Source organism: Lontra canadensis, unplaced genomic scaffold (assembly GCF_010015895.1).
Source record: "Lontra canadensis isolate GAN:19392208 unplaced genomic scaffold, GSC_riverotter_1.0 scaffold19, whole genome shotgun sequence".
NCBI classification, from domain to species: Eukaryota; Metazoa; Chordata; class Mammalia; order Carnivora; family Mustelidae; genus Lontra; species Lontra canadensis.
Window position 1 is genome coordinate 4,684,227 of NW_022631013.1, and position 21,982 is coordinate 4,706,208.

Consider the following 21,982-nt stretch of genomic DNA (forward strand, 5'->3'; position numbering starts at 1 on the left):
TAGCACAGAGTCTCTTTGCAGTCACTTAGGAGGGATAATGCAAATTCCAATTAAATCTCATGAGCCCAGGGCAGCACAATCTTTTTTCTGAATGCAAAGAGACCACATGGCAATAACTGGTTTATGACTCTGAGGGACTTTGTGGACTTTCCACTTTGTATTTATTTCAAACCCATAGGCTCACAGGGTTGTGGCAAATTCACAGTTCAGAGAATGCCCTGCCAATTGGTTAAAAACAAAACTATACCTTAGGTTATCTGCACAACCGTAGGTATCTCGTGCCAAGGCCAGAAGTGTGAAACGGGGCTCACCTTTTGAATTACTTTTCTTTAACTTCCATGGTTCAATAGTTGGTGACTTTAATGATTTACCACTTAAAACCAAAAACCAAAAAACAAACAAACAAACAAAAAAAAAACAAAACACATGCCCCTCTCTTGACATGTTGCCCCCTTGTATATTTTGTAGTTGAATCATTGTATGGACAATGTCCATGTAGTCCTAGGAATGGGAAGGTACAAGTCATTCATTTCCTCACAGCATATTTATTTCATTCAGCCTTAAAACACAGGATGGAACTACATCCTGACGTATTAAAGATCTCCCAGGAACCAGGAACTAAACATTTATGGTTTGTGTAATTCTGGTGACCTCAAAGGAGTCAGGTGGAATGGAATGGATGCTGCTTTTCAAATGTAATGTGATTCCTACTCATTCCTAAATTAGTCCATGGAATATATGCATTCAGAGATCTCACAGCCACATAGTGCTCTCTACCCTCTTGGCTACGTACTTCTAATTATTCACATAACCATATATTTTACATTAGAGCTAAAGAATTAATGCCAGTTAATTTCTTTAGTAGGGAAAGAAAATCAGCAAAAATTAACTGTGATAGTTCTGCAAACGTCTTTTCTATTTTTTAAATTTAATTTTAAGAATATTTAATTAAATTTTTTTTTCAGATCTGCAAACTTCTTATGGTCAAAGCTATGTTTTGGGTGCTCATTAATTTTTAAAAGTCTGCTTGTTTTCCCCTAAGGATGAATGAAATCATGTTTTTTTTTCCCCCACTTTGCAGCAGGGAGCCAGACCTAGAAATTTCTTAGGTACCGTTTTAATTGATCATAGGAACACCTTGTTCCCACTATAAGTAAAATTCCTCCTGGACTCATAGATGGTCTTCCTGTCTCCTGCCCACTCACAGACCCCATTCTGGCCTCTGGTCTTAGCCTCACACCACTCAACATTTTGTGGACTAGCCTTTCTGACCTTCTTGGTGCCTTCCTGTTAGATTTGTTGTCCTGGCTCACGTCAGACTCAGGGTCTACTCTGTATTTGTGAATGCTTCACATCTTGTGAATAGAAATACTTTACGATCTCAGTGGGACTGGTCATAGAAGCACTAATGCAATCACACTGACAAATGACCAAAAAGAGACTGAAAGCTGAATTGCTCTATCACACAGAGCCTGTGTCCGTAGAGAAGGAGATAATCTGAAGAAGAGCTCAATGCTTAGAGGGTGCAGGTGTCTCCTGTGGCTGAGTGAGGGCCCTGAAGCACACCTGAGGGGCATTAAGTCCTAGCTCCATCCCCTGGCTTGTAACTTTGGGCAAATTACTTGGATAACCTTGACTGTAGGGATAAACATGGAAAGCCAACCTCACAGGGTTGTCATGGGCATTAAATGAGATTATCCATATAAAATGCTTAGAGTATATGTAATCTAAAGTATACAGTTAATAAACGTACACTTCCTGGCGTATCATCAAATTAATATTATTACATATTGCTTTTTCTTTATTTCTCTTTGATAGCAGACCTTATCTGCCATGTAAATCTAGTCATTCATTCATTCATTCACTCATTCATTCATCAAAGGTTTATTAAGCAACTACTGTGTGCTAGACACTCTCTTCTAGGTGAAAGGGATAGAGATCCCTGATATGAAATTTATATTCTAGTGGGGTGGGGGATGGATAGGAAACAATAAAAAACCTAATAAACAAATATAAATTATATAATGTATATATATTTATAAACTGTATATGTATAATGTATATAAACAGTATGGGAGAAGGAAATTCGAGCAGAGAAAGGGAGCTCATGAGTCCTGGGGAGTCTGGGGGGCAGGTGCGATCAGCAGCCACCTCAATGTCCAGCTAGAACTTGAAGGGGAGAAGGAAGTGGCCATGAGTCTACATGGGGGGAAGAGCATCCAGGCAGGGGAACACTCAGGACAGAGGCCGTGAGAGTGTGTGCCCAGCATGTGCAAGCCCAGCAGCGAGGCCTGGGGTGCAGGAGTGGAAGGAGAAATGGGGAGCTGAAGCTTTTAAGATCAGTGAAAAGGGGAGTATTGTAGGGTTTCCAGCAGAGATGGGGCTAGGTTCTCATAGACAGACTGAACAGGGTAGGCAGCCCCGTTCCTCACTTCCAGCCAGTGGGAACTTCTCCTACTAGACTTGATCCTTTTTAAAGGCCTCCACAACTTTACCAAGATTTTGTCTTAACCACAGACTCCTATGGGCTAAGCGTCTCTGTTGTACATCCCATGATTATACTTCTGATAAGACAAACCCTAAGGAAAATAATCAACCTTTAGGTAAGTACATAAGTCACAGTTCATGAATTTTCTAAATGCTGCTGCCTCTTGTGGTTATCAGTCCTCCTGCAGTTTTTAGCAATATCAAGACGTGTACATCACTGTAGAGACCTATATACATACAGTCAGAGCACAGTTATTTGTAACATTGTTTCAGAGTTAATAAACATACTCTTCTGTTGATACCTTTCCCCGGCTGTGTTCTACATAGTTCTTGAAAATGCCTAGACTCTTACTCTTTGCTGATCTGATACTATGTGAGGTCATGTCTCAACTGTACGATATGATTTCCTTTGGAGCAGATATTCGACTTAATCTAGTGTGCAGTATTATAATTATAAACTCAAAGTTTATTTAGATTAAACCATATTTCCTCTTTTAATTTTTAATCAATTAAGTACTGGTAATTTGTGCTTGGTTTTTGTGTTCATGAAAACTCAGATGAGGAATGCTGCATAAAAACAATGAGAAGTTTCCATTAACACACTGTGTTCTGCTGAAATCTATGTCACAATGAAAAAACAGAAAAATTGGATAAAAGATATGATTGTTATAAATGACACTACTACTGCTTTTCAGTGACATTTTTATAATTCTGGTCAATGTAGCAATGAAACTTTCCTGGAAGCAGCAGAGTTGAAGTTAAAGAATTTAAAATAATTGAAAGATTGGATAGATGTAATGATCTGCTTATTGTCCACAGAAATATCAATTTTTGCTGTTACTGGGTGGAGGGAATGAAGACATCTGATCTGAATTTATTACCCTCTAAAACAGTTGACTATTATCAGGAATACAATGGAGGTTACTAGAAAGAATACAGTAATATAGCAGGTAGTCAGTATATGTAAGGATCAACCAGAATGGGAGCTCGGGAAACCTACTCGCCCGAGAGGACAATGGTAACTGACAGACACGGGTCTGGGACACCGCAGGGAGTGGGGAAGACATCGGCAAATTGGAGAGACTATGCCCCATCTACACGGGTCAGCCACTTCTAGCTAATTCCTACCCCACAAAAACAAAAGCCTGGTGTTGCCAGATCTGATTTGGTAAGAGGAGCCAGAAATTCTGACTTTTAGGCATCAAATTTCTCAATTTTTAAATGTTGGCAGCTAGTTAAAAAAAGAAAAACAAACTGTGTTAGTCTAACCCAACGTGCCTGCAGGCCACATTCAGTCCGTAGCCTGCCTCTCTGCCACATCTCCGTGTACATTTCAGACAGTGGAACCGAGAAGGAGAAGAACACTTTATATTTGTCCTGGGGTTCCAGAAGCCTCATTCCTCACCCTCTGTCTAGAAATTACCTCATCACAAATAGCTTTGTCAGAGTATTCGATTGTTGCTATTAGCAACAGTGGCTATAACTGGAATCACAATTACTCTGAAGTGGCTATAAATGTACTAATAACATATAAATAGAATGTATATATTTGTCTTCCAGATATATTAATATTTTTATGTTTTGCAAAAATAATTATAAGCCATACAGGAACAAATCTAGAAGCAGTTGCAGTTCAGAAATCCTAGGCACAGAACAATTAAATAGAAAACTCAGGGTCTCGCAAGGAAGGCGGCGGCAAACCTGAGGTTAACACTCAGGTTTATTTACCTGATTGATGAACGATTCCTCTAGTCTGGATGTATTGTATTTACATGTGAGGTTGTCATAAAATTTAATAGTGAATCCTACTGCAAGAAAAAAGAGACACAACAGTCCTCTGTGGACAGTTAAACTATATGCAAAACGTTTCCTCCTGGGAAAATCTGAAAAGTATAATGGAACTTCTGTTAGACTACAACTATGCTCATGTGTGTTCTCAAACACATTTTGAATTACTTTTTGTAGAAGTAACCATTTTCTTATCATTTACTTGTTCCAAGACCACTGCAAGACAAAAAACACACCTGTGAAAGAAATTAACTGAGCAACACACAAAAAAGACAGAACAGGTGATGGTTATGTGTCTTTTATTTGTGACATTGGGATTCCCAAGCTCACATGAATCGATTTCATAAATATCCTTTCATTTCCTCTTGCTTTTCTAATTGATGTAATTGTGTTAGTTTGTTCTTAGAGTGAAACCCTTAATTTAATCACAAATGGAACTAAAATACACTAAACATTCTTTCTTCTGATGCAGTTAGAAAAGATACAGGAAAACCTTGAAATTAGAACACTAACAGCTAGTAACACAGCTTAAATGTCAGATTAGAAATGGACTCTCCCTAAAAGTTACAAAAATCCTTATTTATTCATCAAAAATTTCCTATCCAGAATTAATAACTGCCCAGAGGGAAACAACCTGTTATAAGTTTTTGGTTGTTGACATACTTTTTAAAGCAGGAAAGAAACTGTCTATTTCCAAAACACTTTGTTTGGCTAATTCTAGGAGAGAAACACCTATTTTTTTTCAAGGACCAAAATGATCCAAACAAAATGATGACAGTATTACCCAAGTAACATATCTGAGCCCTTGTGATTTTGCCTTTGTACACATTTCTGGAAGACATGGCTCTACTTGGCCCATGATATTTCTTAGATTCACAGTGTGATACCCACGGGGTGTGGAAGTGATGGAAGGTCAGTGACCACAGGGAATGATGTGCTTCCATTAAGGACCAGATAACGACTCGGCCTACATCACCACGAAGAGATGAGAGGCACTCTCCATCCAAGTCTCTTAATGCTTTGCCAAGTAAAGAAGGGATTAAAACAAAATAGCGCAATCTGATGAGGCCTGTTAAAGGTAGATATGAAGGCAACTCAGGAAGATAAACCAAAATGGCTGAATATAATATAGACATAGATTTAGTGTGGACTAATAGAAAAGAAAATTTATAAAAGTCTAAAAAACAAGTTGGGACTTAGCAAAGACATGACGGTTTGGAGAAAGCATGTGGTACAACCACTGTTGGTTGCATCCATAATCCACAGGGACATGGGAAGTCTAGTGCGAATGGAGGTGGAGATGTTAGCCACTGGGCAACAAGGCTTCCAAATTCTGCCCTTGGAGAGCAGAAGGGAAAGGAGGCTGAAGGCCATTTGCTAACAGTCTTCAAATACTTAATGGATATGCAAATAAGGCTCTCATTTATTATGCTTCATATCCTAGATAATCCTTGGATCTTTTTTTTTTTTAAGATTTTATTTATTTATTTGACAGACAGAGATCACAAGTAGGAAGAGAGGCAGTCAGAGAGAGGAGGAAGCAGGCTCCCTGACGAGCAGAGAGCCCGATGTGGGGCTCGATCCCAGGACCCTGGGACCATGACCTGAGCGGAAGGCAGAGGCTTAACCCACTGAGCCACCCAGGCGCCCCTCCTTGGATCGTTCTTAATGTGAGAACCTAGGAAAGGTGTGCTGAAACCCAAAGATCTGGCTCAGGTTAAATGGAAGGATTACAGATGCTGTGAAGTGTTCTGTGGGACACACCAAAGGATGTTGTGGAATGTCTATGCCTGAGGCTGTGGAGAGGAGAAGGAAGTTTTCACTGGGAATGTTACTGATACAGTTTGGGAGGGTAGAAGGAACGTATTAAGAAATCTGAAGTTGCCTCCACTCATCCTAGACGTCAGAAATGAGGAAACACCCCAGGAAGAGAGAATTAACACCGAAGCAGCAGAATCTGACTCTGGATGAGTATTTCTCAAACGTATCTGGTTTTGTTTTTCATTATCATCCTCCTAAGGAACCTTTTAGGAAATTTAATTATTAATCATCCTCATGAAATTTTAATACCACATAGACACTTTATACCTACTATGGCCCTTTGAGGGGCCACACCCCCCCTGTTTTATCTAAGATGCCTCCCCGCATCAAAAAAACAAACAAACAAACAAACAAAAAAATTGTGCACCCTTGAGCAATCACCTTCAATGAGAATATACACTCTCTAAAATAAACCATGGGTCTGAACTGGACATCACTGAGAATGGGTGAAAAAAAAAATTACATTCAACTCTGGCTACAGGGCCCATACAAATTCTCATTAGCCAGTACTTCTTCCTTCCCCTTCTAATGTAGTGCCCTTCTTCCTTCCCCTTTCCTCTGTTAAGTGGGAATTTATGAATCCTCTATCATTGCTGTATCATTTAACTGCAATGGTTATAATCTTTTGGAGAACCTGGACCTCTTTGAGAATATTAAGAAAAGAATGCACATTTGCATAGCCTCAACCTCTATAAAATGCGTGTGTGCTGAATTTAAGAGCTTCCTAATGAAATTTTTACCTTTATGATGAATGGATCAGGTCGACAACACCTGAACTCAGAGGCCAAGCTTCATATCATGAAAAGAGATGAGTAGACATTATATACTTCCCGACAAATGCAATAAGAAGGACACATCACTAATGTAGTATTTTCCTTAAAAAATATGTTTAACTGAGTCTAATAAAGAGGAAACCACCAGGAAAAAAAAAATCCAGATCATGGAACATTCTACAGAAAACCAGCCTGAAATCCTTAATAATGCCAGTGTCATCACACACACACACACACACACACACACACACACAGCATCACCACCCACCACCACCACACCACACACATACCAAACAGGAGAACTCTAACCCATTAACTAAAAAGAATGACAACAAATGCCACGTGTAATTCCTAACTGGATGCTGGATAAACAACAACAAAAAACTATAAACATTTTGGGGGCAAATGACAAAGTATTTTAAAGTTTTATGATGTCTGCAACATACTTTGAAATGGTTCAGCAATAAGAATGTATAGTTACAGAGAAAGAGAAAATATATGGAAAAAGTCAAGAATTTCAAAAATGTTAACAACTGATGCATGGAAGTGAAGGGGACATGGACGTTCATTGTAATCTTTTTGAAATTTCCACTTTGAAATGTCTTAAAAAAAAAAAAAAAGGTGGATACATGTGTTACCCAGCTAAAAAAAAGTAGTGGGAAATAAGGGAGAGCTCATCAGGTGAGGAAGAGGAAGCAGCAGGTTAGGCTCAGACCCAGAAAGCCAGAGGGGCCCAGGCCACTGCCAGGGGCTCAGCTCCCCCCTTTGCAATGAGATGTACTTAGGATGTCATCAGGTCAAAGAGATGAGAGTTACCTGTAATGATTCTCTTTAGAATTTGCCAAACAAAGTTCTGCAGGACTAGGAATACTCTAATTAAAAAATAAGAGTGGTTTGCCAGAACATATCTTAGAAGAGCTGATGAATGCAATCAGAAATATAACCAGGAGGAAATTGTGCCAAGAAGCTTAAAAATATTTGGTCTTTTAAATTGAATGGCAATTTCATATGCACAAACAGTCAATAGAAAAGAACCTTAAAAAGAGTAACAAATGTCTTCAGAGTCCAGCAACCTGCTTGATCAGGCATCACTGAAACGCAGGAACATGGTCAACTTTTTAATGCAAAAATCCTGTGGTTTTCCATGGTGGCAGAACTTCGGAGTTCCTCCTAGGGCATGGGCTCCACACTGTCATCTCTCTGTCCCTCCGTTCGACATCCCCACGCAGTACTGACTGTGTGTTGCATAGGCTGGGAAGAGGGGGTCTTGTTTCTTTGTTCTCTGGATCCTTAGGACGGTCAGGCGTTTTTTCAGCCAAAAATGAGGCTGAGAAGAATCTTAGTTTATCTTATTCTCTCAGAGTTACTTAGGAAGCCAAAAACGGGGAGAGGGTGTGTTGGTTGTTGACCAGAGCACAACAAGATGGAAAGAGGTAGCAGCACTTGGATTCCGTGAGACTACTTGGACAAGATGGGACGCGAAGGTTGCTTTGCTGGATCAGGGCAGGGTGCCACGGTGCCCCGACAGTCAGTCCTTTCTTTGGACAAGGAAAGATTTCACACTTTCTAGGCTCCTGGGGCGGCCACGAACGGCTTTAACGCATGACATATAATGAAACGAAATCGGAGTTGTTCGGGATGCTTTAATCGGTGTTACATTAAAATAAACGAATACATTCTTATCTACTTCCCTCCACCAACTGCTGTTTTGTCAAATTCGAAGGATCCCTGGGAGTATCATGACCCCCGAGAGCCCATCAGGTTTGCGAATGAAGCAGAGAAGGCAACGTTTCTTCAGCGAAGACTCACTTGGGTTTCAAAAGGCAGGATGTGGCACAGACTGTGCTCTTCTGTTGACTGGAATGGAAAACTGGGAAGTAACGGAAGAAAGAAGTTCGCTCTAGTGCCACTGTTCCCTTGGCAACGGTGGCACAATCCTAGGGGCAGAAATTAATTTTATGACCCAACACAATCCAGCCGAGGGAGGGTGGGGGACGTGTAGCGGAAGAGAAAGAAAACACAGGCTGGACCTGGATGTAGGCGCTCAGAGGGCCAGCTGGGGAGGCTACGAGCCAATGAACCAGCTGTCTGAGTTAAGCGCACCAAATAAGCAATTGCACTTGTTTTTTGTTTTTTTTTTTTCACTGAAATTTTCATATTTTGTGGAGACAGCCACAACTCCCTCCCCTTTGGTCAAGAAAAAACGCTGCACGGATCTGTCTGGCTTAGGGCTTCTGCGGATCGTTCCTGGTCATTTACAACTTCCTTTTCTTCCTCTCTTCTGGGAAACAGGAAGGAAATACCTTGACTAGAAAAGACAAGGAATGGTGTGGTTGTAAAAAGCACATTCTGTTCAGAGTTAACTGGTAATGCGTCAGCTTTCTGCTAGCGACCTGTCTCCCCCACCCCTGTCGTTAAGGTTTGATTGGGGTCATGGAGTGGGAAACCGTGTTGAGGCTGTGGGGTGGGTCTCAGATCTCTCCTGGCTCCAGGCCCTGCGCAAAGTTAAACCACCGAATCAGATCAGGGCCGGAGCTTTGAAAGGAAGGTTTGTTATAGAAAAACTCGCGGCTCATCCAGAGTTCCAAAATTCCCCCGGTACTTAGAAACCACGTTACAGAAAAGTCGGCCAGCTGACAAGACAGAGTGGGAAAGTACAAGTAAGTGTCTCAGTCTCAAAACCTGAATTCCAGTAAAGCTTAGGCGGCAGGTCCCAGCAGAGCTGTGATGTGCCTGTTAAGTGCAGAGGCTTTCTGGGGGCAACGCAGAGCCAGAAGGGGCAAGGGGCAGTCCTTCTTGCACGCTGTGGTCGGACAGGTCCACCGGTCGTGGCTAGCAGCACTCAGAGGGTTAAGAGCACACGGGGTGAGTGGGGAACGTCTCTCAGGAATCATGGCTCGTCTTCACCTCTCCTGCTCCTGGAAGTAGGCGTGCCATTGAAGCCAGGGACGACTCCCTGCTCGGGACTCCCAGAGGAAAGAGCTTTCCTCTGTCTTCCGAAGGCAAGGCAGGGGCGTTAGTGACACATTCTGCTCGTCATCTCTTTCTGGAAAGCAGTGAGAGAGGGATGGTTAGGAGGAACAATAAGCAAGGCCTTGCTGAAGGATTCCAAAAATACCCTCACCACCTCAGGAGCCTTTGAACAAGGACTTGCCAGTACGGCCCATGGAGAAGGCTCAGCATGGACATGAGTTCCATTTGGTCTGCAAGTTTGGGTTTGGGGTTTCTGTTCTGATCAAGCAATGTTAAAAATAACAACAAAACACTCGGCTAACTTGCTGAAACTCAGGTTATGGAGTTGACAGCTGGACAGCTGGACAGCTGGAGTTGAAGAACGGCTGTCCTCTTCAGATGGAGACGTGCTCTCCAGTTGGCCCCAGTCCCCACTACTCCCAGCTGTCTCCCCAACAGGAGCCAAGCATCACTTACTGATGGATGCGATCACTGGATTTAGATTGCTGTTTTTCTTACAGAAGAGAATAGTTTCTCTTTATCTACGTTTCAAACAACGATAGAAAGATGAAGGATAGAGGGGTGCCTGGGTGGCTCAGTGGGTTAAGCCTCTGCCTTCGGCTCAGGTCATGGTTCCGGGGTCCTGGGATTGAGCCCCGTATCAGCTTTCTGCTCGCTGGGGAGTCTGCTTCCCCATCTCTCTCTCTGCCTGCCTCTCTGCCTACTTGTGATCTCTCTGTCAAATACATAAATAAAATCTTTAAAAAAAAAATGAAGGATAGCACAAGTGGGTATAAGACAAGGGAAATGGGAGGGAGGACTTTTCTGAATGGGCATGAATACACCAATGCGTCTGACCTGCTCCCACCTGGCCTTTCCCTCATCTCCATCACCTGCTTGGCTCCTGTTAGGATTTGCAGACCCCACATGTGCCATCTTTTCTCTTTCTCTGGACCGCTGCAGAGGTGAGACTCTTGCCTGTGGCATGCTCCTCCCCTCTCTGCCCTCCTGAACTTATCTAACTGCCATTCATTTCCCCAGCTCAGGCAAGAGGACTTTCAGGATGCCTGGGAGGCCCTCCGCTGTTCCTGCCCCCCACACTGTGGAGTTCACCGCTTCTTCCACCGGGGCCAGCCTGGAGTCTTGCTTACAGTGAGCTGGTTTATATGTGTGTGTGTGTGTGTGTGTGTGTGTGCATGGACCGTGGGCATGTCTGCGGGCCCTACTAGACAGTGAGTTACCGTGTGTCAAGAAAAGGAACCCTCATGGGCTCACCACATGTGCACTCGTCTTGTCTCCCTTGCCCCAAACAGTGCCTGGCACAGGACGGCCACTCGGCTTTCAGCTCCAAGAAGGGCCTGGAGGGCAGGCTGGGAAGGAGCCCTGTGCCAGGCAGCATCCGGGGGGATACGCTTAACATAATTTATGTAGATGAATGAGCTGCTTGCAAGTCCCACCTCCCGCAGAGCTGATGGCAGCTGCCCCCCTCTCTCACATGTTCACCCCGGATCACCCCAGCCCATGGAAGAGAAAACATCGGAGCACAAGGAGTTGGAGAATAGGAGTTCCCAGGTGCATAGAGACTATCAGAAAACCATACCAATGTGTGGGTTAAAGAAATGACCGAATATACATGGCATATTCTAGGTACTTTTGCATCCTTGTAATATTATTAAATACAGGCAATCACATACAAATTCATATACTGAAACACGAAATGACCATTTCCTTCTCGTGACTTGTACTACGTGCCAGGTACCTGGGAGATGAGGTTGCTGTCTGCAAGGAGCTACAGTCCATCAGAGAGAAAGAAATGTGGATCACTAGAAGGCACACTAAAAGACAAGACACAAATGCAAATATCTGGAGGAAGGGAGACCATGAGGCATGGTAGCTCCAAGTTCCAGCCACCGTTAGAACCCACTTCTGCCCTCTTTACCTACCCATATGACCGCCCTGAGTCTTTGGGTCTTAGCAGACTTGCCTTTTCTTTAGGGATCCCCTCCCTAGGCTCTGAGATAGGCATATCCCTCTTTCCTGCCTTTCATAGCACCCTTCTTCACACCTGGAATAGCCCATTATTTCTTTCATTCCGGCTTCCCAGCCAACCCATTTTAGATCCTATATGACCCACAAAGGAAGGGGCTGTGTCTGCTCTATTCCCAGTATGTGGCAACTGATATTCAATAGATGTTTGTTCAATGAAGCAATGAATGGGCCCTCAGTCTCCTCATCTGTAAAATGGAACGGTGAGACTACCTGAGACGGTTACTTTTAACCGGGAAGGTTAAAAGTATTAAGATATGTCCAGACTTGATGCACATTAATTCCTTCCCCTCAGAAACACATACATGGCAACAATCACTTCATGCCATGGCAAGAAGGGGCTTCAGAAGACCTCCCTGATAATATTTCCATTTAGATGGACCCCAAAATTTAAAGAAGGAGTCAGATGTTGTGAGGTGGGGAGAAGAGGACTAGATAGCCAGGGGGAAGAGCGGCCAAGGCAGAGCCCTCCATGGTCTGGTGTTGCTGTGGCTGGAGCAGAGGAGCCAGGCCAGGAGCGAGGTGTGGGTTGGAGAGACAGGTAAACACACATGCCCAAACACAGACCCATGCTCCTGGTGTGGGGACTGGAAAGGAACGAGGACAATCTTAAAATGAATTTGCTGTCCCTTTGATAAGCTTCCAAAAGTCCTCCTGCTTTTGGTTAAGCTTTGATGACAAAGATGGGGAAAATAAGGTGGGAGTGCAAATGTGCACATGTGCATGAGTATTTGAGTCAGCAAGAGAGACAAGTGGTGGGGGAGAGATCACAGCCTGAACACGATTTGGCCTCATAACGAATTCTGTCCTTATTTGCAATGGGTTACTACTCTGGAAAAGAAAGGAACTAGCATCTGTGAAGCACCTCTGAGGAGCCAGGTGTGTGGTGGGGGCAAGGGGAGGTGTTACACCATCGTGTCTGTAAAACTCTAAGAGAAGGAACTATGACCCCACTGGAGAGCGGAGGGATCCAGGCTTCAGAGCAGAAGGGACCTGCTCAAGTAAAACAGGGAAGCTGCAGAGCCTGACCAGTAACAGCCACTTCCATCCAACAAAGCGCAGCTCTCCCTTGGTCCCTCAGAGCTCTGCAGAGATCCCATCCCATAACTCTTACACTCACACTGTGAAATGAGACTGGTTGTGCTCACTGAAACAGGCTCAGAGACAGAGAGTATCTGATCAAAGTCACACAGAGAGGGGCGGGGGTGGGACTTAAACTCCGGTCTAACCAAAGACAAAGGCCAGCTCTTTCCGCTTACGCCACCAAGTGATCTGTGGTTGAAAGCCTCTGAGACATTCTTATGAAGATACACTCCGATGGTACTGACGCACATTAACTGACATATACTCATTATAAATGGTTACAGTTATTCCCAGATTTTCAAAATGATGAAGATGTGTTTTCATTACCCAGATGGATGCCACTTGGAATTACAGGTGCACTGAGTAAATACTAAAACAGTTATGCCACTAGAAATATGGAAGAGTTAAGCACACAGAGACACACACACAGACACACGTACACAAGGCAGCACTTTGATAGAGGGCATGGGACTTAACGAAAGCCACTGACTTAGTCTGTGAGAAGCCAGGACTGGTGCTTTCCTCACTGCAAATGCTTTCTCGCCTCCAAATGAAGGAGAAAAACTGTCTACTGGGATGTCTCCTAACATTCTTACAGGGAAAGAATGGCTGAAATAGCAGACCAGGAATTCCCAGATCCTTCCGTGTGAGGACAGCTAGACCTACTCTTCAAAGCTGTATTCTAGCACTTTCCCACTGGGTGGTGCAAATGAGCTGGGCAAGAAATAACTGGTGCTTGTGGGGAAAACTCCAAACCAAAAAGCTGGCCAATATTGTCTTCCAAAGCTTTCGTCATCATAAGCCCTCCTGAAGGCACCTAGCAGAACCAAACACATTCCTTCTTATCCCAGAGAGTGGCCTAAACAACATCTACCCAGGTTGTTCTTTTTTTTTTTTTATTATTAAAGATTTATTTATTTATTTGACAGAAATCACAAGGAGGCAGAGAGGCAGGCAGAGAGAGAGGAGGAAGCAGGTTCCATGCTGAGCAGAGCCCGATGCGATGCGGGGCTCGATCCCAGGACCCTGGGATCATGACCTGAGCTGAAGGCAGAGGCTTTAACCCACTGAGCCACCCAGGTGCCCCTACCCAGGTTGTTCTTAAAGAATGAATTTGCAGTTGTTGGAGTGATCGAAGTGTAACGTGTGTTAAGGCAGACCACTGAAGAATGCCAGAAGTGCTCAAAAAGCTTCTCCAGAGATGATGACAATTTTCTGAGACAGGTTCATAGGGACTGTATTTAGCTTGTCTAGGAAGATGTTTTTAAGCACCTGCATTAAAAAAAAAAAAAATCCATCCTTAATAAGGAAAGGAGTAATAAGGAAAAGCTGGGTTTTGTTTGGCTAACCCAGTATTATTTGCTTTAAAGTAAGGAAGTAATTGATTTTGTAAAGTCCCTGGTTCCCCACTGTCAATAGAACAAATTCCTTACTCCAGGACCTGGCAAACAAAGCTGTTCACAACAGAGACTGGTGCCCTCTGCTCACCTCCTGTTGAACCCCACCCACTGGCAACCTACCACCCCCACCCCCCCCACCCCGCCACTGCAAACTGGACTCCTCCCCTGTTTCCCACAGGACACAGTCTCTTGAGGTTTCTAATAGTTTTTCTGGCTGTTCCTTCTATCTGGGAAATGCTTTCTGCTCTTCTGTGCCTGGCAAATACTGACATCCTTCAAGATCCAACTGTCAGCTCCCAGAAAGGATTCATTAGCAAGCTGCTCAGTTTTTCCCGTTGCACACACACACCGTATCACTTTCTACCAGCACTGGAATTCATCATTAAGTTTTTGCCTAAACCTGAGAAGACCCTTACAACTTTGTTGTACATTAGTATGTGATGGAAATATTTTGGTCAAGTCATTGAACAGTATATATAGTTTGATATAATTATTTTGGGAAAAAATAGGAACAAAATATGAGTCCATTGTGATGAGTTTATCTCTGGGTGAATGAAATGATGTATGTGTTCTCTTCCTGACATCTGCCTTTAGCATATCCTCTTGGACTTTGAGATATTTTTAATACACATGTAATTTCTTTTTCTAAGAAAATAAGCTCCAGTAATTAAAAAAAAAAATAGAAGTAGACCAAACCTCCAAATTGAAATCTTATTTAGTTTTAAATATAAAGTTAAAATGACTTTTGGCTACTTTTGTGTGGAAAGGGGGTGGTGGATGAAATCGGCACGTCCACATAAGATATCCAAGCTCTTCTGTTCTAAACACTTTCAAACTGAAATAGAGATATTTCTTAGCCATTGCATTAAGTGTTTGATATCTGTAGAACAAACCTGAATGTACTCTGAAAGTCTAAACTTAGTCTTATCTGTCAGTTTACCCATTTTTAGAACTGGTAGTGGAGGGCAGGGAGCAGGTGGTCACAAAGAGAAGTAAAATGACTTACTTTAGGTCCCACAAGTAATTTCTAACCCAGCCATGGCTACCAGAGTCCAACTGACTCTTAGCTTACTGCACAATCCATCATACATTTTAGTGATCTACTTTGCACATGAAATAAAGGGAAAACATTGACGAATACTAGGTGTCAGTCATCACGCTGCACAGCAATTTTACTAACTTAACATTAGAAACCAGAAAACAGGGGCGCCTGGGTGGCTCAGTGGTTAAAGCCTCTGCCTTCGGCTCAGGTCATGATCTCAGGGTCCTGGGATCGAGCCCCACATCAGGCTCTCTGCTCAGCAAGGAGCCTGCCTCCTCCTGTCTCTCTCTGCCTGCCTCTCTGCCTACTTGTGATCTGTCAAATAAATTAAGAAAAAAAAAAAAAGAAACCAGAAAACAAGCTCCAAAAAAATGGTGGCATGATCACAGAATCACCGACCACTGCTGCCGCTGGGAGGACACTTGGGTATTGTCTAGTCTAAGACCTTCACTTCAGAGACTCAAAACCCAGATCACGAGAGCGGTGCCTAGCCAACTGAGGGGGTAAAATAATTAGCGGCAGAGCTCGCACCCCTGGCCTGTGGGCTCTGGACACTTGACGTTGATCTGAGAGAGGCATCTGTGAAAGCAAAGGTGTCTCGGAGTTGCCTCAGCGTGAGGCACACGGGGTAAAACCCATCCTGCGCTACTGGCTTTCACTCACCGATACTCCTTCAACAGCTCCGCAGAGTTTTCAAACTAAGTCCCAATTCTAGCTCTTCTTGACCTGGACCCCCAATCTCTCTGCTGCCTTGTCACTCCCCAGCTCTCCTTCTCTCCTGTTGAATCCATGGCATCAGGGATCTCTCCTGTATGTGCTTTCATTTGTTCCTCTTTCCCCAGAACACTTTTCTCCTCAACTCCAACATCCTTCATGGCTCTTGGGCAGTGTGGTCCTCTTGAGGGACACCTTCTCCTACCTCCCTCCTCACCCTGACCCCAAGGAGGTCTTTGGTGTTGTACTTCCGGTTTCCCATAGTGCCCGTCCTACCCTTCACCATTGTTCTCTGAAGGTTTTTCCTTCCCGGGCTCCAGCACAGGGCTGCCACTGAAGAGATGATCCCCATCTCGGGTCTGTTTGGACCCTGGTGCACTAGCCCAGACACATACCAGGTGCTGGAAAAATATTTAATTAAACTAAAATCCAATAAAGAAAAAACAATGATTAGGTCTATAGACCCAATAAAATGAGTGGTGGAGGGAAAAATGCCTTGGATACTTACTATGGTAGAGGCATTTACATTTAGTTTGTGGACTTCTTTTCAAAACTCTGTGAAGTAGGCACTTTTTTTCTATTACACAGACGAGGAAAAGGAGAACTGACATAACTTGCCCATGTTCACAAGCGGGAGAATCAGGATTTGCACCCGAGTGGACTCAAGAACAAAAATAAGCCAACAAACTAAAAACATGCTGTTCCCATCACTCCACTGGGGTGAGAAAGAAAAGCAGTGAGGCCTTTTGTTTTTCTAGCTTTTTAACATGTATTAGGGGGAGAGGTGTATACCCACAGCCTCCTGAAGCCTATTGTTTTAAATTCCCCAACTCTGCTAATTCTGAGAAATAAGGAGGAGGAGGAGGAAAAAATATTGGAAACAAAACTGAGGAAGAAGGGGAGCACAGAGAGATGAAAGGAAGGTGGGTACTGAAGCTCCAGAGTGTGGTAAGGAGAGAACACTGGGCTAAAAACTTTCTAGAGGGGCGCCTGGGTGGCTCAGTGGGTTAAAGCCTCTGCCTTTGGCTCACATCATGATCCCAGGGTCCTGGGCTCATGATCTCAGGGTCCTGGGATCCAGCCCTGCATTGGGCTCTCTGCTCAGCAGGGAGCCTGCTTCCCCCTCTCTCTGCCTGCCTTTCTGCCTACTTGTGATCTCTCTGTGTGTGTCAAATAAATAAATAAAATCTTTAAAAAAATAAAAAATAAAAAAATAAAAACTTTCTGGAAACGATCTTTATGGAAACAGCCCCCCACTCCCACCGCCACCATTAAAACCCCAATGGCTTCAAACCGGGTAGTTGAAATACACAACTGTTAGAGTTGGCCCTAAGACAGCAGTAAATTGCCTCCCAGCTAAGAGCACTGGAGGGTGTGTGTGCACACACCACACACACACACACATACACACAAGCACACTTGTGCACAAACGCGCACACACAAGGGCGCACTTGCCTTTTCCAGTAACAGAGCTTCGTCCACACCTTTAAAAGGCAGTATGTTAAGGTGTGGGTTCCTGAAAGAACACCAAGGAACAGTGAACCCACTGGGGTGATGCCAGCAGGCGTGGTGCTCCCTGCCCACCCCCCCACCACGCCCAGCAGCGAGCCTCCCCTCCCCACCCAGTGACCCGCCCTGGGTTGGAGCATGGACACTCCAGGCCTCTCATCAGCCCCAGCCTCCTCCAAGAGAGACTTGGGAACCTGGGGTTAGAAGCAGCATGAAAAGGGGCGCCTGGGTGGTTCAGTGGGTTAAGCCTCTGCCTTCGGCTCAGGTCATGATCTCAGGGTCCTGGGATCGAGTCCCACATCAGGCTCTCTGCTCAGCAGGGGGCCTGCTTCCCTTCCTCTCTCTCTGCCTGCTTCTCTGCCTACTTGTGATCTCTGTCTGTCAAATAAATAAATAAAATCTTAAAAAAAAAAAAAAAAAGAAGCAGCATGAAGTACGGGGATAACATCTCCGGCTGGGCTGGAGGGTGAGGGTATGGGGAACAGATCGGGAAGAACTTCCTTCCCAACAGGGAGCATGGGCCTTCTGCGGGTGTTGGCCAGGTCAGAAAGAAAACTTTCTGCTGTGGCTTTCATCCTGCAAATGCCATTTTTTTAGAGACTTGAAAACCTCCAAGTTGTATCCATATTATCCATTTGTTTCTTTTCTTATTGGCTATTTTTTTCTTCCCCTAAAAAGTGGGTGGTTTGAAAATGTTCACAGTCTTGAAAATTCTATTTCTCTGAGAGTCTTGCCCCTTTCCCTCCCTCCTCCGTTCCAAACAAATGTTTGGTGGTGTCTGAGCCAAGATTTCACCAGAACCACGGTAATTCCCCTGCCCCTCCAGGGTCCCCAACTCCTGCCAACACCCATTTCCCTCAGGTCATGCAGCTACACTGGAGGTCAAGCAGATAATTTGTTAATTCCTTATCTCCAGCTCTAACCCACTGGTAGCAAAGGCAAGTCCCTTTGGGACTTGTTCCTGGAGGAACAAGGAGAGTTAAGTCCCATAACCCTGAGGCCCTGAGGAAGAATTCCAGGAATGGGCAGGTGTGGCCCTGAGGGCTGCGGATTCAGAAGAGGAAGTGGTATTGTGCTAAGGCATCAGATTGTAAGCATCGGCTGCTGTCCCGGAACCATCCGTTTGCAGGGCTCAGAATTCCTGCGGTATCACACTGCCCTGTGATTCCAGTGTGCAGCCCACACTACTCCCTGCCGGTATCGTCAACCATGATGGCTGGAAAGGTGCTGTGGTAAATAGACAGGGGCATAAAATGTGCATCCACTCCTCTCCATCAACCACCAGATAAAGTCCCAGCAAGTTAAAGAGACTGCATGTATCTCAGATCTACCTCCTTCTCTCTTGCCCTGCACACACCTTGCTTCTGGCTGTTTCTGTATCTTTGCACACTTGTTTCTTCTGCGGGGAGAGCTCCATGTCCTTCTCCTCCCCAGAACACTCCCGTTGAGTCTTTCGTGCTCTGCTCACAGGTCTGTGAGGCTTACACACTGCCTCAGTGGCAGACAAAGTGATTCAGAGAAAGGAGCCAGGGCGCAGGGAAGGGAAAGAGAGAAAGGATCTCAGTGGCTTTAAAGCTGGTTGCTGAGAGTGTGGTCTGGCATCTGGCTCTCCCTCAGACAGGGGTGTAGTATGTTTCTGCTCTGAAGGGCAGTGTCAAGGGGGAGCCCAGGAAAAACAGCTGGCTGCTTGCGGAAGGGAAATCCCTGGACCAACAGAGAAGAAAAACAAACAAGCAAATGCAAAATACCCCGGCTACTCTGCTGCTCTTTCCCGGTGGGAAAGCTGGACTGTTGACAGTGGAAACCACAGAGGGGGAGGGGCACAGCTCCTGCAGCCCTCAGGGCACAGGGAGGCTGCCACGTCTCAGAACCACAGTCCTTGAGCCCACCTTGGAGAATCTCTGTGACAGTCTCTCCCTGACCAGGATCTCCTACTCCAAGCACTTGTTTCACCCTCAAGGCCTTTGCAGCAGGAGGATGCAGCTTCTCTCCAGTGTCCTGTAGGAGGGAGCTCGTGTTCAGAAGAGCAGCTTATGACCAGGGAGTCAAGAGCAGGCACGTTGCACAAGCATCAAGTACTGGGCCTAAACATTTTCTTAAAACTATTTTTCTTAACATAGTTATGTCTCTTTAATGGGAACTGGGAGAAAGAATTCCAGTGGGAGACTGACACCAGACCCCTTAAATTCTTTTTGGAACAAGGCTTCATACGTAATAACTAACTTGAATGAATGAATGAATGAATGAATGTCAGGTCACAAAAGATGGAGGGAACAAGGTGGGGCAATGGTGTTAAAAGCCTCAGTGAGTCAAATATATTGTGTTCCTAACAGTAGTATCTACCATGTCCTGCGCCTTTTCTAGGCCAGACGCTGTGGTCGATGCTGTCTGGATGTTCTTTATTTCATTCAGTCCTTACAGCAGTCTTAGTGGTATTATCCTCATTTTATAGATGAGGGAACTGAGATTAAGTATCTTGGTCAAAGTCACATTGCTAGTAATGAGGGTAGCCAAGGTGGAAACCTGAAAACCCATCTTCCTAACCAGTTACACTGTATTGCAAGGCCTTGGCTGAACAGATCTCCCTTTATGCCTGTAAGTACTTTGAGCTGAGTCTGCTTGAGTCAGGGGGCGTACAGAGCCGGCGCTGACCACGGAACAGGGACATGGCCAGTGGAACCACTCATGGGAGGCCCACAGTCAGGGCCCTGCTAGCATCCCAAAGTCTGAATTCTTGTAAGGCAGGCGGGGCAGCCAGACTACAGAATTTTAAAAATAATTCTCCCAGTTCAAAGTATACATGGGCTCCAACCAGCATACAGGAATTAAAAATGTTCTTTCTGCTTTCTTTCAGGAATGTGGGTGGTAAATAAGCCAAAAGAAATAAAAATAGAAACATGGCAGGCCAAACCTCCCTAAACAGGAAAGAACAATATTTATTTGATTAATTCTGTTCCTAAAGAGCAGCCCACATTACCGATGCAGAGGGCGTTCCCCAACGGAGGTGTGTGTGTGTGTGTGTAAAAGTGTGCACACGCCTCCAAGTACATGTACACATACGTATGGATGGATAAACACACAGACCTGCCACCCACAGAGAATATTTATTCATATGATACAAGAATCAAACTGCTCTTCTTTTCCCAAATCCTGCAAGCATTAAAAATAAGTCACTTTATGTAAACATACTCAGTCTCTTGATTTATATGGATTCTCATAAAGGCAGAGCTACACATTTTTGAAACGCTCTCCTTTAACCACAGGAGATGGGTTATGGACACACTCCATATGCGGAGACAGGCTGCCTTAGCAAGCATCAGGAAAGCAAGCGCATGAATCAAAATGCTTCATCGTCACTGCATTTCTCCAGATCTCTTCGCCAAAGCCCTGCAGGGCCCCTTCTGCCACACTGTGCGTTTGGACATCCTGACTTATTCTGTGAAGGGAGCCACCACGTTCCCTATGCCATCCTTCTTGCTGGCACACTATTAGCTCCGACCCTGACAGCATGTGCGTCCAAACTGTTTCCTGGTCAAAGCGATGGTCCCTGTAACCCAATGAGGCCCAGTGCTGGCCTCTCGGCCTAGCAGCTGCCCTGCCCTCCTCCTTCCCATCTTTGCCAGCCCACGTCCCCCACAGCCTGGCTTGAGGTCCACACTGCCGTAACGGGGCTGACTCCTTCCCTCTCACACCTTGCATGTGCCAGCACAGCTGGACTGATTTCTGGCAGATGCTCCTCGTGCCCCTGGTTTTGGGATGAGCAAAGGGAGGCCGAGTGCACCCACTCCCTCAGAGGGTTGTGACAGATTTCAACATGGCCCAGTGGCCAGCCAGCAGGTTGTCGCTCTTTGAAGACTGGATGTGGGCGGAGGACAGGGTAAGGAATTCTGTTTGCTTCTGCCACTTGGCCTTTTCAGTGTGGGGGCGGGGGTGGGGCGCACTGTCTGGTGAGGCCCTTCTAGTCTAGATTAGGCTGCTACAGGCACAGACTTACTTGTTCTGAGAGAAGTTTGAAGGGCCCAGCTCTTAATGACATTCAAGAAACCCTGAAGGAACACGATTTGTCATTTTGGGTGTGTCCTGAACTTTCAGGGCACGGGTCCCTGGAGGAAGAATTTACCTCCCCCAGGAAAACAAAGAATTCATAGAAGTCATTCAGCTGAGCTGACTTCACCACAGGACAGAGCTTGCCATCACTTAATAAGACCTCTATTGTGCGTCTGATGAAAACACAGGGAGATTTTCTTCCTCAGAGAGCCTGTAATTTAGGAAGTGTCTAGCTTCTTAGCAGTCCCATTCCTTTGGAAGGAACAAAATATTAGGTCAGAGAAAAAAATGGACATGGAACAAACTGAATCTTCATTTTA

At 44.8% G+C, this 21,982-nt stretch overlaps 1 protein-coding gene across 1 annotated transcript in view; it reads right to left on the reverse strand.

Moving 5' to 3' along the window:
• Window positions 1–8,999: 8,999 nt before the first annotated feature.
• Window positions 9,000–21,982, reverse strand: part of MOB3B (MOB kinase activator 3B) — a 193,369-nt gene continuing 180,386 nt past the window's right edge. The window contains exon 4 of the mRNA XM_032860331.1: window positions 9,000–9,915. Coding sequence (XP_032716222.1) covers window positions 9,886–9,915 — 30 coding nt within the window. The 3' untranslated portion in view covers window positions 9,000–9,885. The remainder of the gene's footprint in view (window positions 9,916–21,982) is intronic.